This window comes from Trifolium pratense, linkage group LG5 (genome assembly GCF_020283565.1).
Source record: "Trifolium pratense cultivar HEN17-A07 linkage group LG5, ARS_RC_1.1, whole genome shotgun sequence".
Taxonomy (NCBI): domain Eukaryota; kingdom Viridiplantae; phylum Streptophyta; class Magnoliopsida; order Fabales; family Fabaceae; genus Trifolium; species Trifolium pratense.
The window spans coordinates 8,315,989-8,332,847 of NC_060063.1; the positions used below are offsets into that span (position 1 = coordinate 8,315,989).

The window sequence follows — 16,859 nt, forward strand, 5'->3', positions numbered from 1 at the left end:
AGGACAGTCCTTCTTGAAGTGACCCGGATCCTGACAATAGAAGCATCTGAACCTGCCACCATTATCACCTTTTGGCCTAGACTTGGACCCATATTTCTTCCCCTTTCCTCTACCGTCGTTCTCACTTCTATCCCTCATCACATTTAACCCTTCCGCACTATCGTCAACCCTCAAGTCTCTCAACTTTGTCAACTCCTTGGTCCTCAAAGCCAATTGAACTTCATCCAATGTGATAGTACCTTCTTTGCCATAAAGCAACGCATCCTTGAGATTTTCAAGTGACTTGGGTAAAGCACACAACAAATGAAAGGCCTTGTCCTCGTCTTCCAAATTCACGTCAATGTTCGCCAAGTCGTCAATGATCTTGTTGAACTCCGAAAGTTGCTCCACCACAGGCTTGTTCTCCACCATTCGAAAGAAAAATAACTGTTCTTTCAAACACTGCTTATGTGCCAAAGACTTCGTCATATACAACGCATCCAGTTTGGTCCACATAGCCGCCGCAGTTTTTTCTTTAGCTACTTCCCTCAAAACATTATCCGTGAGGCACAAGATAATGACACTCAAAGCCTTATCATTCATCTCGCTCTTTTCTGCGTTCGAGAGAGTATTTGGCATATTCGATATGCCCAACAATGCTTCAACACACTTTTGTTGTGTTAATATTGCCCGTACCTTCACCTTCCACAAACCGAAGTCATTTTTACCGGTGAACTTGTCAATCTCCCATTTAGAACCCATGATACTTAATTCGTTTGATCCTTTGACCCACGGTGGGCGCCAATTGTTGTGAATTCTTTAATAATCACACCAATAATCTTGATGTGTGGAGCAAATCGAATAAGCAATCAAAACGTGGAAATAGCAATAATAATCACGAACAAAAGATAAGTAATAAAACTGTAAAGAACACGAAGCAGTTGTTTACCCAGTTCAGCCAAAACCGACCTACTATGGGGGAGAGAGACACTCTCCGTTCCACTATCAATGAAAATCTTGATTACAACAATTCAATACAAAAGAGTTGCAAAAATTAGACTTCAATCCTAATTCTAACCTTTTCCCAAATCTCTTCCCGTGACCAAGAGATTTCAATGATAAGTGATTACAAGATGAAAGAATCAACACCCAAAACCTAGAGATGAACAAAGAGTAACCCTCTTAACCCTAGCCGCCGTTTTGGTGAAAGAAACCCTCAAAACTTGTTGTCAAAAAACAGAAAACGTGACCCTTTAAATACACTGCAGCAATTTTCGCCCGAGGCGCCACTTTTTTCGCCTGGGGCGAAAACTTTCTCCTGAGGCACCAGTTGTTTCGCTTGAGGCGACAAGAAAACAGAGAGCCCCCTTTTCCTACTTCAAATTTCGCCCGGGGCACGGGTTTTTTCGCCCTGGGCGAAAAAACAGCAGATTAGTGTTTTTTCCACGTTTTCAAGGCAATTCCCAACAAATCTGAATCACTTGCTCTGTAAACTAAGGAGTGTATCATTGTGCAAATAAACAAGCCTGAACTAAGAGTATGAACCCTAATTTATCGATGATTTTGCAGCATTGATTTTAATCTAACACTCACCTTCAATTATTCAAAAACGCACCAGTTTAAACCTATGAATGGGGAAAATTCTTAAATTAATTCACAATATAACTCAAGGTTGTAAAAATCATCATAACAATAAAAGAGCCAAATCGGACCTGGATCTATCAATCTTCTTCTTCAGATTCGCAACTTCAAACTATTTCTTGTCCTCATCATCCTCATGCACGCAAATTTGAACTATTCTCAAGAGCTATATTCGTGTCCTTCTACACACTAGTGCAGAAAGGAGATACAACTACTGGCCAAACAGACTTTCCACTACTGGCCGCGGCCAGTAGTAAACGCGGTCGACGTTGTAAGTACACACTTTCCACGTCGGGTCTTTTTATGCCCGTCGTGGTATCCTAATTTCTTATGTAATTATTATTTAAAATTATGGGGATTCGACGTCGGGTTTTACAAATACCCGTAGTGGTATGTATGAGATTCCACTACGGGTATTTACAATATCCGTAGTGGTATGTATGGTTTCCAGTTTTTTTTTTTTTAAGAATTGGGGATTCCAATACGGGTATTTACAAATACCCGTAGTGGTATGTATGAGATTCCACTACGGGTATTTACACATATCCGTAGTGGTATGTATGGTTTCCAGTTTTTTTTTTTTTAAAGAATTTGGGATTCCACTTCGGGTATTTACGCATACCCGTAGTGGTATGTATGGTTTTCACGACTGTTAAACTAAATATCAGTAGTGGTATGTTTGGTTTTCCAGTTTTTTAGTTACGATAAACGTCGGTTTTAAGCAATGATTTAAGTAATTCAGAATCAAAAGAGAGTCCAATAAATGTCAAGCTCAGCTTGAGTAATGTGATTATAGAGGAAAAAACCTTCATATAAATATCATGATCAACTTATTCATACTAATTAAAACACAATATCTCTTTTCCTATGATTGATACCTAAAGGCAGAAAAATCAACACATCATATAAACACCCAATTCCAACAATAGACAAGTTAATCATTTCAGATTGGAGCAAATAAAAAAAGTTCTCAACCTCCTACAACCTTTAACTTTGCATCCTGATGAACACCAGGGGCCCAGGGTAGTAAGATTACTCCACCTTCATTACCCAAGGTGAACTTCACTTGATCACAGACCATGACTTCTTGCATAACCGTGATAATCTACAAGGTCCCAAAAACAATGTAAGTCGTCAAAAGAGTAGTAGAATTTTCCTAACACTATAAAGCAACAAATAGCCACTAGTTAGAAACAAGGTGACATGTTTTTAAAAGAAAAGGTGACAAGTTTAATTACCTGCATACCACATTTTCCGACCATTTCCAGAAGAAGTCAGAATGCAATGGCATATCGTCCATCTTTACTTGTGAAATCAGACCAAGTACCAAATAAGGCTACAAATAAAAAAACAAGACAATTTTCAAAATGGAAGAGTCAAAGTATGTCAAAATTTAGATAATCAAAGTCACAGAACAAGAGAAGCTAGGGACAAAAGGAAGATTGAACCTACTCTTCCTTCAACCATATCCTGTGTACCAATATTAACCACTGTGCACCCAATAGCCTTTGCTGAATTGAGGCCAAGGGTGTGGTTTTCATTCCTCTCCCATGGATTAAGATCCTGTTTTGTGTTGATAGCTCGTTCATCTATGGTCCCAGGAACGGCGACATTAATAAGCTTGCTGCAGCAGTAAAATAAAACTATAAAATTATAGACAGAAAAATGGTTATGGTCTTTAAAAAAATTATCTTGTGTTTGGCACTGATCATTTACCAGAGCAGGACTCCATCTTTAGCAAGATCAAACAATGCATTTGTAGCTGGATCAAGGGGAAGAAACTGCTTCAAGAATTTATCTTCAGCCAAGTAACTGTTAATATGTGCAACATAAGAAGCCTTCTCAGATTCATTAATTGCATGATGAACAGTCGTTGTAGCTGTCTTCAAAAATGAAGAACTTTTTGAACCACCATCTTTTGCCATAGCTCGTGTTTGCAAGTTTACATGTGCCTACCACACAATGTCAATAAATAAGCTGCCAGGTTCAATATAGATAATACCTATAAAATTACTTAAAAATAAACTGAATATACCTTCCCATGCAGACATTCAAAACAAAAAGAAAAGTATACTTTCAAGTTAGGTGCATACATGCTAGGACTAGAGACAAATTGAGCATCAAACAACATTCTTGTATACTCTTGTGGAAAATTGCACTCATCCTCTATTTTTCAAATGAACACTAACCGCTCGTATTTGTTGGGAAAATTGCATACACCTTCCCCTAATTTGCTTAAACAAAACACATACACACCCTCTATTTTTACATAATAGAGGGGGAGATTCGAGTAATTGAGGAAATGTCGATGTCTTTTCCTAAATCGAGGGAATATATGTCTCATTTAAGCATACAATTTCTGATTCGGGTGCAATTTGTCCATGTTCATATTCGGGTGAACTGGCTCTGAAGTTCTTGATCAGAAACAATGACACCCACAAAACTAGACATGATGAACTTGGTTGGGGAATATAATCAAACAGTTGGAAGAACACACTGAAACAACAAAGAAAAACAATACATTGGAATAAACAATGATTGAATTGAATAACAAATCATATGGAAGATTCATCTATAAACATCTATACACTGACCAGATTCAATGAAAAATTACAGCAAATACTACCTACCTAAAGCTTGCCCAGATTAGGTCGGCTACATAGGCATCTCGCTCTTGCCCGGATTCAATATGAGAAACTAACAAAATCACAACCAAAAACCCTAAATTGAAAAACGAAGAGAAAGTACAAAATCACAAAATCAAAAACCCTAAATTACAATATTCTGAGAAGTAGAACGAAGAGAAAGTAGAACGAAATAAATAAACGAAGATATTAGCATACCTGAGAGCGAAAACGAAGATTGGTGTTCAAAAATTGAACGAAGATCAATGGCTCCGGAACCTAATCGCACCGGTGCCGGCGCCAGTACCGAAGACGAAGCAACGACAAAGAAGAAGATCGAGAGTGAATGAAGCAGCGACAAGGAAGAAGAAGATCGAGAGTGAAGAGATTAGGGTTCGTTTGATTTCAGAATGAACTGGAAATTTCAAGAGTGTGAGATTTCAATGAAGGATGGGAGAGAACGAAGATTTTGATTTTGATTTCGATTTCAGTGAAGGATGGGAGATTTCAGTGAAGAGGGTTCGTTAGGGTTCGTTTGATTTTGGAAGAGTCTGAGAGATGATGATACGCATAGAAGGATGAGAGAGAACAAAGACCTTTCTTAAAACAAAACTTCGATATAATTACATGATTGCCACCGTGTCTACTTTTCACTACTGATATTTACATATCAGTAGTGGAATCTCCTACCCATGAATATTCCACTACTGATATTTACATATCCGTAGTGGAATATCTTGCTCAATTATATTTCACTACTAGTATTTATATATCCGTAGTGGAATCATATAACCAAATGTCTTTTTTCTACTAGTGACAACTGCAATAAGAACATAACACTCAGATATGGAAAACGAAAATAAAGATGAAGAAGGAACACCAAGATGGAAAATCGAAAGGTAAAGAAGCTACTCTACGGGGAGATGAGGAGAAGCTACGGCAGCGATGAGATAAGCTACGGTGCGAGAGTGAAAGTTTCGATTTGGAGAGAGGTAAGGGTGAAACCTCTGCGAGTGAGTGAAAATTTTGATTGAAAAATCAAATTAAGCAGGGAAAATAAGTAAGATTCTATTAAGAATGCAGTCGCAGTTCATAACCGCCTGAGTAACCGTAGAAGTTCCTTGGATGATGATTGACGTAATGATGATTGGCATGCCAAACATTTTAAAAAATAATATATATATATATATATATATATATATATATATATGGGGTTTTCTAACTTAGACCCTAGTTAGGTCTAAGTTAGCAAGGTGCACCTTTTCAATTGGACCAAAATACCCATTCTTTTTAATTAATTAACCAAAATACCCATTAATAGACGCGGATCCAGTGTCGCGCGCGTACCGAAGGACCATGGTTACAGACCGTTTATTTCCATCAAACAGCCAAGATCTGATCTCATCAAGACTGTCTGATCAATCCGACAGCCCAGATCATCCTGATCCATCAGATTCCAGCGCGTGCCCCACACTGGATTACACCCTGGAGAGAGAAAAATTTGCTTTTTAAAAGTAGGACATGTGTCACACAATGGTTGGCTGGACGTGATTTTTGTTCATTTAATATTTTGAACTCAATTATTTCGTTGTAAATTAATTTTTTATTTTTTATTTTTTTATACCAAAATTCATAATTTTTTTTTTCTACAAATAGAGACTTGGTTCGTTTGATTTGGACACCGAAAAAAAAATGCAATTTTTCACTACCTTAATCTCATTTTTTGTCTACTAAATACGTTACTTGTGTGTTGTAATTTAACACGCACCACTCAACCAACTCACTGAAACCATTATACCAGGAAAATAGTAGATAATATTCTGGAACTTTTGGTATATTTTATGAAATTTTTGGAGACCTGAAACTATTTTTAGTTAATTAAATGAGATAAAACTGTAATTAAAAACTAATGTTTGCTTCTGAAACCATTTTACTGGTAGAATGGTTGCACATAGTTGTATTCTGAAACCATTTTACTGGTAGAATGGTTTCAATGAGTAATTTATTAATTGTGTTTGCTTCCGAAACCATTTATCTGGTACAATGGTTTCAGAGAGTTGTAATCTGAAACCATTTTGCTGGTAGAATGGTTTCAGTAAGTTGATTATTAGTTATTTGCTTCTGAAACCATTTAGCTTGTAGAATGGTTGCACATAGTTGTACTCTGAAACTATTTTACTGGTAGAATGGTTTCAGTGAGTAATTTATTAATTGTGTTTGCTTCTGAAACCATTTAGCTGGTAGAATGGTTTCAGAGATTTGTACTCTGAAACCATTTTCCTGGTAGAATGGTTTCAGTGAGTTGATGTAAGGTAGTGAAAAATGAGATTAAGGTAGTGAAAAATTGAGTTTTTTTTTCTGTGTCCAAATCAAACAAACCAAGTCTCTATTTGTAGAGAAAAAAAAAATTATGAATTTTGGTATAAAAAATAAAAATAAAAAATTAATTTACAACGAAATAATTGAGTTCAAAGTATTAAATGGAAAAAAATCACGCCCAGCCAATCAGACAGCGACACGTGTCCTGCTTTTAAAAAGTAGATTCTTCTCTCATGGTGTAATCCAGTGTGGTGCACGCGCTGGAATCTGATGGATTCAGATGATCTGGGCTGTCTGATTGATCAGACAGTCTTGATGAGATCAGATCTTAGCTGTCTGATGGAAATCAACTGCCTGTAACCATGGTCCTGCGGTACGCGCGCGACACTGGATCCGCGTCCATTGATAGTAATTTGGTTAATTAATTAAAAAGAATGGGTATTTTGGTCCAACTGAAAATGTGCACTTTGCTAATTTAGACCCAACTGGGTCTAAATTAGCAGCCCCCTATATATATATATATATATATATATATATATATATATATATATATAATGGTGGGAGAGAAATTGAATCCAAGAGAGAGCATACGATGAAGAAGACACAATTTTCCTCCACACTTGTTTTGTAATTTGTTCGCCTAAACAAATGGCATAATTGTAATTTTACTTCTATTTTCATACAATTATTTTCGTCCAAATAAATTCTCATTTATATTGGAATAAATTTTCCACTTCCATTTTATATTTCCAACTTAATAATGAATGCTAGCTAATTCTGTACCGAAAAACAAATAATTCCAATAATCATAAATTTGGTTTCACCATAATTAATGCTCCGATTAATTCATTTTCAAATACTCCCATAGTCCATCCTTTTGGAAAACGTAGAGAAATATTGAAGAAGAAGAAGAAGCATATTAAAAGCTTCATAAACAATTCTCATTTATTTCTTTGATCAAAAGAGTTACAAGCACCTTATATAGGTGAAGGAAGTTGCAACAAACTTATAACAAACTTCTAACAAACTATAAGCTAGGCTACTGTACATAAGGTGTACACTAAGCAAAGATACACAAGCACTAGGAAAGATAGCTAATGTATCAAGTAACTGTAAAGTGTAATACCCTCCCTAAAGCTAAACATGGTAAATGTCAAGCATGTTGAGCTTGGAAATAAGGAATGAAAGGATTTGGGAGGAAGAGGCTTGGTAAAGAAATCTGCAAGTTGAGATTTGGTGTGGATAGGAAGCAATTTGAAAACATCTTGTTGCAACTTTTCTCGAACAAAGTGGCAGTCGATCTCGAGATGCTTGGTGCGTTCATGGAAGACAGGATTAGCACCAATATGAAGTGCGCTTTGGTTGTCACAATATAAGACAGAGGGCTTGATGCATGACACTCTCAAATCTTTGAGCAAATAAGCAAGCCATTGAAGTTCACAAGCAGCAAAGGATAAGGTGTAACGACCCATTTTTCGTATTCGTATATTTTATTAAATGTTATTTTATTTATTAATTGGCTTTTAATTATTTTAATAAGCGGCGAATAATTAATTAGCGCGAGCGTAAGTTAGCGAACGAGATTGTGTGAGTTGGGCCTAGAGGGGGCGAAAATTTGGGCTTAGAAATGAATAGTGTTGGGCTTGGTTTGTCATGAGATTTTTATGAGCAAGTGGCAAGGCAAGTGGGCTAGGCAAGTAGCAAGACCAAGTGATCTAGTGTGTGTGCATGTAGTGAGCTTGGTTTGAGTGGTGGCTAGGATCTTTCCTTGTTGAGCAAGAAGAATCAAGTGACCAAGAATTAATCTCACAAGATATTTATGATCATGAATAGGAAATCACAATTTCTTTCATTCATTTTTCTTTCCAAAACCGTGAGCCTCCTTTGCTTACTCCTAACCATCACCAATTTTTCATTCCTTAGCCAAATTCAATTATTAGAAGCTTGTTGGAACCATGAGGGTTCATAGATCATCATCCCTGAGCTAGGGCAAGCAAGAGAGCAAAGCAAGAGGGTGCTAGGACTTGAGAAAGGGAGGAACTCATGAGAGCTAGATCATGAGGAGCTTGAGGATTCATCAAATTTCTAAGGTAAGAGATTAGAATTCATGATTCTTGAGTGGCAAGGAGAGGGGAGATTGTCTATGTCTCCATTCCTGAACTCTCCCACTCAATTTATTTTTAGACTTTTGATTAAGCTTTTGTATGTAAGTGTGATGTTCTTCATCATCACTTTGTATGTGTTAATCACTAGCTTGATGCCATGAAAAATATGTATGTGTTTGAATCATGTTTGAAAAGTTTATGAAAGTTACTTAAAACCCAAGAAATTGGCATGATTTTGATTGTTTGATGTATTTGGATGTTTGGAAGGGATGATTAATGTTCCTTGATACTATATATGTTTGAAATTGCTGTTTATAAGAATTTATAACATGTTTGAATGAATTTTTGAGCTGATTCAATGTTAAACCGCCTTAGAAAACTCAAGAACAGATATTCTTTTCTGGTGTAGTTCGCTAAGCGACCAGGAGTTCGCTGTAGCGAACATGTTCGCTGAAGCTCGCCAATGCTCGCCATGAGCAGGTGACTTCCTAGTGAGGTTCGCCATGTCTCGCTGAGCCTTCGCTCAGCGAAGGCCTCTGTGACAGCAATTTTGTTGATGTTTGTAAGTGTGATTAGGCACTTGTAACATGGTTTAAGGGTATCCTTACATGATTGTTGATACATGTTGATACTGTTAATGCTTATTGTTAATCGTTATATGATTGATAAACGTGTATGCAATAAGTTGCACTTTAAAGTGAGTAATGTGATGTTTTGGCATTAATTTGTAATGTTAAGTGAATGTGTTAGGATTGTGTTCCCGCATTCATAAAAGAGTAGCTTCGAGCTAAAGAATATCATATGGTTGATATGTGCATACATACATGCATTCATGATTGTATGTGAACATTGGAAACTTGGGTTCCAATAACGAAAATCGATTATGTGTCCATAATGAAGCCGAGGATCGGATTAGATGAATCCATGAGTCCAGAGCTGCTATCCAACAGGATATAAAACTGTGTTGGCTTATCCAAAGGAGATAAGATGGTTCGGTAAGTTCCGACATATCCAGCAAGATATAAAACTGTTCTTGGTCCACCGTTGGTGAGACGCCTTGGTACCACATGCATTTAGTCATGTCTAGGGATGGCATGACAGTGAATTAATTGGCATTAGATTGCATCAGGGTATATGCACATTTACTTGGTAATTGTTATGTGACATTACTTGACTGGTTTTGACGTGTTTGCTGTAAGTAGCATACTAGGTAAATTCCTATGTATTTAATACTGTAATTGTATGGCGTGAGTTAGAATATGTATGATAGTTCGAAAGTGTAAGGCCTTTCTTATACTCGTATGATATGCGATTATGTTTTTCTAACTCTCTGCTTTGTGTTAATTGCTGGACCTTTGGGGGTTCAGATATCCAGATTGACCGGTTATATGCTAGCTTGTCCGAGTAGCGTGGTGAAGCTCCGCTCTGATTGTGACACGGGGAGAAAAGGGGTTTTGTACATATATATATATATATAAATTCCTTTAGAAAATTACTTTGTAATTGCTTATGTTTTCATATAAGAATTATTCTTGGTGAAAAGTATTGGTTTTGTATAACTTATAACGCATCGTGTTGATGCGGAGGATTTTGTATTTTGTGATATTCAAACCAGCGCTTTATAATCAGATTTTCAATTTTTCCGCTGTGTATTTTCGAAAAAGATTTTTATAAAGGCAGAGTTAATTAAATAACGGGTTTGGGTGTTACATAAGGCACGATACTCTGCTTTAGAAGAACTTCGAGCAATAGTATGTTGTTTCTTAGCACGCCATGAAATCAAAGAAGAGCCAAGGAAGAAACAATACCCAGAAGTAGATCGTCGTGTATCAATGCAACCTGCCCAATCAGCATTAGTAAAACCAAGCAATTGCAATTTTGAAGCCCTGCTAAAGAACAAACCATGACCCACGGGAACCTTTAAGATATTTAACCACTCGACAGGCAGTATCATAATGAACCTGTGTAGGTGAAGTCAGAAATTGACTAAGTTACTGAGTGACAAAAGCAATATCTGGCCTAGTGGTAGTGGAGGAGGAGTAGGTGAAGAAGATTAAGAAGATTGAGAAGAATCAGAGTTAGATATATGGCTTTGGGTGGTAACAAGAAAGTCATCATAAAAAATGGGAGTAGATTGCGTGACTGTGTTTGATGCAGGAATATCATCAGAAGTAGAATGAATCGAATGATAAGACCATTGAAAAGGTGGATTGTGGTTTCGATAGGGTAGAATGTGTTCATGATATGTGACATTCCTAGAAATAAAAATGGACTTGGTGTGCAAATCAAGCAAAACTGCCCATTTGACACATGACTTATGTCCTAAGTAAACAGCTTTTCGAGCTCTACTATCGAATTTGGTTCTATGGTTTTTGAAATCTGGCACACAGTGAACAGATGCTACGCATGATGCTACAACAACTGTTGTAGCAATATAAAAAGGTGATAAATAGAACTATAATAAATAACACAGGTCGTTTGTTAACTCAGTTCAGTGCAACGTCACCTACTCTGAGGGATACCAATCCAGGAATGAATCCACTCTAATAGTTTCAGTTCAAAGCCCTCGACCAACACCCGGTACTTGACTTATCGCCTAGACACTACCCGTGCAATCCTACCTAGGAACCTCCTAGATATGAGACCCCATCCTAATTCCTTCTAACAACACGTACTGTGTTGCTGTCAACTTAATAACAATCAAAAGATGGAGACACCCTCCTAAGAAACTAGACTTCACTCTCGCTTAAAAGCTCTCGAGTGAAACACACACACTAACTCCGTACTTCAAAGCTTAGGAGTAGTTTACAATTAAAACCCAAGACAAAATCCTAAACTTGCATCAAAGTGACACAAGAAAGGCTCACAATTAACACACACTCTAAACCCTAAAACTCACACTTTTGTAAAGAACACGGTTTAGATTACATGAATAAAATAGGTATGAGTCTTCATGTATTTATAGTCTTCAATTGTCTTGATGTGCAAGCTAGGTTTTCAGACCCACACAGCTGGAGTATTACGGTCAACCCTAGATTGTTTTAAAAATAAAACAATATTTGATTTAATACAAAAATATAACATGTTATATTTTTGTTCTACATAAAACAACCTTTCCGAAACTTGGACAGCAAGGCTTCAAATAAATAGCTGGAATCTTCATTGGCCAACTCACAAGATTTACTTCAAAATAATTCTTCAATAAAGATTTACTCCAAAACAATATTTGATTAAATTCAAAAATATATCACGATATATTTTTGTATCAAATAATAACACATAAACGCCTTCCAGAACCTTCAGAGACTTGGACAACAAGGCACGGTTTGCTTGGCACATAAGCTTGATGCATAAACGAATTAAATCTTCCTGCGATTTGATATAAAAATTCTGCGCAAAACAAAGCTTATATAATGTTGTACTCGATGCTCTACAGCATCTTGTCCAGCATCTAGCTAGAGTTGGCTTTTGCAAAATGTAGCCAATATAAAAACCCAACAATCTCCCCCTTTGGCAAATTTTGGCTAAAACAACCTTAGGCCAGTGCATAGAGAGATACAATCTAAAGTTTCCTTCGAGTCAACACAAGAACACAACTAGGAAAGAAAGTAGAACATTGCTAAGCTATATAAAAAGATCATCAGATGATAGATAGCTAGCAAGTAAACATCAGAGGCATGCAACAGCGGAACATAACACATCTAGCCTCATAGAGTACAGTCAGAGAGAAATAAAATCTCACAAAGTGGATTCAAGATAGGAGAAATAAACTCCTTAGTGTCAAAGCAATACCACACAGACTAGGAAAAATAAATTCCTATAACAGCACACAGTCAGACATGCACATCACATATAGTAGAAAAATAAATTCTACCTACTCCCCCTCAATTCATCCATAAGCTTCACTCCCCCTCAAAACATGCATATCACACATAAGATGCTATACTAGATGCTATAGCATTCTTCATCACATCATGTGTTGGAACAAAAGTGATTTAAAATTGTTCCCCCTGAGCTTATTAAAGTTTTGATGATAACAAAGTATTAAATGTACAATTGGAGATACTAAAAATTTATTTTAAGTGTGTAGAACTAACTTAAAGTCAAGTTCTGAAGCAAGGCCAAAAGATGAACTCTCAGAGGTTCATGTTGACTCAGATGATACCACATCAGAAGTTATGTCCATCAGAAGTTGAGAACCTCAGGACTTGTTTCTCAGAAGCTAGTCAAACTCTGATGTAATCTTGGTTTATGTGAAGATTCGTCATTGAAGGTCAACTCTTTTACCAATGAAGAAAACGACCTCTCAAGAAGATCAGAACAGCATCTTACATTTTTCCTAGTCTCTAGGAGAGAACGTGACTTGTCTGGTCTCTTAGCTTAATAAGGAAAGTCTTCTCTGCACCAGGTCAAAGTTACTGAAACTCTTACTCTGTTTAAGTAACATCCAAACTGCATCAAGACATATGCAAGAAGACAAGCTTATCTTCATCAACGGTCATATGCAACGACTACTTTTCTCAGTAAGATAAATAATTGAAGAAGTGGATTGCATAGATACAACACACGCACGAACAAGTTATCATCTTACAATCTAAGAATACAAGCTCTCATCCTCTGAACCGAGAATTCCATTCTTACTCAAATACTTTGAAGTCTTTGTGTACTCATTGTATTTAATCTTTAAGGTTCTTTAAGAGTATTGTATTACACTCTCAAAAAACTTTACTTACATTCTTAAGTTTGAGAAGTCTCTTGTTGTGTGCTTGAGCATTGTGTAGAAGTCTCTTGCTGAGTTCTTGAGCATTTGTAATCTTGTGTGATTATAGTGAAATCCCTTGGAAGTGCAAGAGGACTGGACTACTCTCATTTTGTGAGAGGAAACAATATAAATTCTCTGTGTGTTGTTCTCTCTATCTCTTTTATCTCCTTCGTGTGCTTGATTTATTTATCCGCTGCTAAGTACTTGTGTTCTAAGTTGAAAAAGTTTTAACTTACCAAAACACAATTCAACCCCCCCTTCTTGTGTTTTCACACCTTCAATTGGTATCTGGAGCTCTGGTATATTACTTTCACTTAACAGTGAGACAGTAAAGATCTTGAAAATACATTATGTCTGGAGAAGAAGGAAATCAATCATCACGAGTTGGTACAAGTGGTACAGGTGAAGGTAGTGGTGGTAAAGCTGCCTTTGGCCATGATTACTTAAGTAATGAATCATATGAACACAGTGGCAATAGAAAAGCCCCTGTATTCAATGGTGATGCATCTTTGTTTGAATGGTGGAAGGAGAGACTATAGAGTAACATCACTGCCATTGATCACGAGTTAGGGGATTTGGTTGAGCTGGGAGTAACTTTTGAACATCTGAATGAACATGGAAGATTATCTATTGAGCATAGAAAGTTACTTACACCAGCTAACCTGAAGCTCTATACAAAGCATCACAGGGTTAAGGACATCTTTGTTGGTGCTATCAGACATGAGGATTATGTCAGGATAGAAAACAAGTCGTCTGCTAAATCCATTTTTGACTCTACGTGTGCCACATATGATAGAAACGAGAAAGTTTAAGAAGCTAAAGCTAGTCTCTTGATAAGACAGTATGAACTCTTCACCATGGAAAAAGATGAAGATATTGAAACCATGTTCACAAGGTTTCAAACTCTGGTATCCGGTCTCAAGGTGTTGAAGAGAAGCTACACAACCTATGACCATGTTCAGAAGATTCTGAGAAGTCTTCCTCTTGTGTGGAGACCTAAAGTCACTGCTATTGAGGAAGCTCAAAATCTCAAGAATATGAGTCTTGAGGTTCTGATAAGCAATCTTAGAAGCCATGAGATGGTTCTGAATGCTGACTCAGCTGCTCAGAAGAAGTCCAAGTCTGTGGCTTTACAGTCAACAAAGACTTCTTCTAAAGCTCTTAAGACTCAACTTCTTGATGTTGAAGAAGAATCTTCTGCAGATGGTCAAGAGGAAGAGATGGGAGAAGATGAATTTGCTCTCTTCACCAAGTTTCAACAATGGGCTAGGTTTAAAAAGAAGAATTTCAGAGGAAACAGCTCAAGAAACTCTGGTGGTAAAAAGGATGAACAGAAGAACTGCTTTAACTGCAAGAAGCCAGGACACTCCATTGCTGATTGTCCAAAAATGTCCTCCAAGGACAAGAGCAAAAGATACAACTCCAAGAAGCAACAGTTCAAGAGTAAGTTGAAAAAGAGTCTGATGACAACGTTTGAAGAACTACCAACTGAAGAAGAAGTTGAAGAGGATGAAGAAGCAAATCTGGCACTCATGGCCTCAACAGATTCAGATGTAGATTCAGACGATGAGCCAGAGTCAGACTCAGAAGTAGCTGATGAGGTATTTTCTGATTGTACAAAAAATCAACTCATAACTGCTCTTAACAAGGTTATTGAGAAACATTTCAAAGTATTATGACTCAAGAATCAGAAGATAAAACCAGTCCAAACAATGGATTGGTGATCAATACAAATTATGGAATCATAAACAATCTGAGTCTTGGAATAATAACAACTATCAGTCAAAACAAAAATTTCAAAAGAATTATTATTCCAAACCAAGATCTTCTCCTAAAACACAACATCAGGGCAAGTATTTCAGAACTAACAAAACTGGACCTAGAAGCAAATGGGTACCAAAGACTGAAATTATATATCATTCAGATTTGACATCTAGGAAAGGTTATATCTTGCCTAAGATGTGGAAACAAGTCAGATGTAAAGGAAGGAAAGCATATGTTTTAGACATATGGCTCACAAGTCCTCAAGAATACAATAAGAACTTAAGAGAAGAAGAAGATGACTACTGGGATGAGTATATTATTAACTGCAAAGAGTTTTATCGCAATGATTAAAATTGTTTGTCACACAGCTCACCACTCAAGGAAGAACCATGAATCACTCATGGTATCTGGACAGTGGATGCTCAAGGCATATGACTGGTGAGAAACAATTGTTTTCAAAGTTAACTCTTAAAGAAGGAGGTTCTATAGGATTTGGTGGTAACCAAAAAGGAAAAATCATCGGTACAGGTACAGTAGGTAATTCTTCCCTATCTATTAATGATGTTTGGCTTGTTGATTGACTTAAACATAACCTATTGAGCATAAGTCAATTTTGCGACAATGGATATGTAGTTGTCTTTGATAAGGAATCATGTACTGTATCAAAATAGTCTGACAAATCTGTAGTGTTCAAAGGAATGAGGAAAAACAATGTTTACAAAATAAATTTCTCTGATTTGAACGAACAAATAGTGGTTTGTCTTTTGACTTTGAGTGAAGAAAAATGGATCTGGAATAAAAGATTGGGCCATGCTAACTGGAGGTTAATCTCTAAGCTTAGCAAACTTGATCTTGTAAGAGGTTTACCCAAAATAAAATATCACTCAAACACTCTTTTGTGGTTCATGTCAAAAAGGAAAGATTACTAAATCCTCTTTTAAACCTAAGAACTTTGTTTCTACATTGTTTCATCCAAAATATTTGTTAAAAATCATATTTAGTAAGAAAATGTGCCGCTATTTTTTATAAAAAAATAAATTGGTTACAAAGATAATTAAAGTGAAATTCAGAGAAATATAAACTTAATAAAAATGAATTATTGTTTGAAAATTTCCAACGGAAGAAAATACAACAAAGAACTATTTATTACATAAAATTCTCAATTTATAAAAACCCAATTTTCCCCATTCGTACGCGCTTCAATGCTTCACGTTCAATCATGGCTTTCTCCTTGAGTACCTAAAATGTTGGTTGTAAGGGTCAATTTCCTTATCCACATTGAATCATACTCACCACAAGAAAATGTTATAAAATAATAACAAAACACTTCACCTTATCGAAAATATAATTATTAGTTTATTATAAAAACTTTTGGGTGATAAGAGTACACATATACAAACATAGGTAGCATCTTATTGTTCAACGACAGTAATAAACAAGGCAATATAATTACACATATTACAAATCGCACAACAAAATCAAATAAAAGAGGAGAAAACAAGGATCACCGCTTTACCATGGACTAACTATAGTTTTTCTTTTCTTCCTTTTTTTTTTTGTTTTTATTATAACTGGAATAATTATTTACTATTGCATTTTTTTCTCCCTTGCTATATGGAATGCAATGTGACTAAGACAACCCTATATGAAATACTAATGATCCGG

General features: G+C 36.3%; 1 protein-coding gene and 1 long non-coding RNA gene across 8 annotated transcripts; one reads left to right on the forward strand and one right to left on the reverse strand.

The window, feature by feature from the left end:
* Positions 1-2,371: 2,371 nt before the first annotated feature.
* LOC123884673 (fimbrin-5-like) lies at positions 2,372-4,816 on the reverse strand. Of its 7 annotated transcripts, none has more exons than XM_045933823.1 (7): positions 4,464-4,816; positions 4,251-4,317; positions 3,656-4,116; positions 3,337-3,572; positions 3,073-3,244; positions 2,859-2,956; positions 2,372-2,725 (listed from the first exon to the last, which is right to left on the reverse strand). In XM_045933823.1, the coding sequence occupies exons 3-7, from the start codon at positions 3,749-3,751 to the stop codon at positions 2,683-2,685; spliced, it is 645 nt and encodes a 214-aa protein (XP_045789779.1). In that variant the 5' UTR covers positions 3,752-4,116; positions 4,251-4,317; positions 4,464-4,816; the 3' UTR covers positions 2,372-2,682. The 7 variants fall into 7 exon arrangements, with proteins under 7 accessions (XP_045789779.1, XP_045789781.1, XP_045789778.1 ...); XM_045933825.1 differs by having other exon boundaries at positions 3,714-4,116; positions 4,464-4,799; XM_045933822.1 differs by having other exon boundaries at positions 4,251-4,341; positions 4,464-4,799.
* Positions 4,817-8,427: 3,611 nt separating this feature from the next.
* Positions 8,428-10,316, forward strand: LOC123885668. The gene is made up of 2 exons (XR_006801217.1): positions 8,428-8,653; positions 10,036-10,316. It is a non-coding gene; the product is annotated as an uncharacterized LOC123885668 (long non-coding RNA).
* The last annotated feature ends 6,543 nt before the right edge of the window (positions 10,317-16,859 follow it).

Bases quoted from the DNA above. Each gene is read 5' to 3' on its own strand.
- LOC123884673 (XM_045933823.1), bottom strand. From the start codon at position 3,751: ATGTTGTTTGATGCTCAATTTGTCTCTAGTCCTAGCATGTATGCACCT. The intron at 3,573-3,655 runs GTATATTCAGTT...ATTGTGTGGTAG, and splicing joins TTGAATGTCTGCATGGGAAG to GCACATGTAAACTTGCAAAC. The intron at 3,245-3,336 runs GTAAATGATCAG...TTACTGCTGCAG, and splicing joins AAAGATGGAGTCCTGCTCTG to CAAGCTTATTAATGTCGCCG.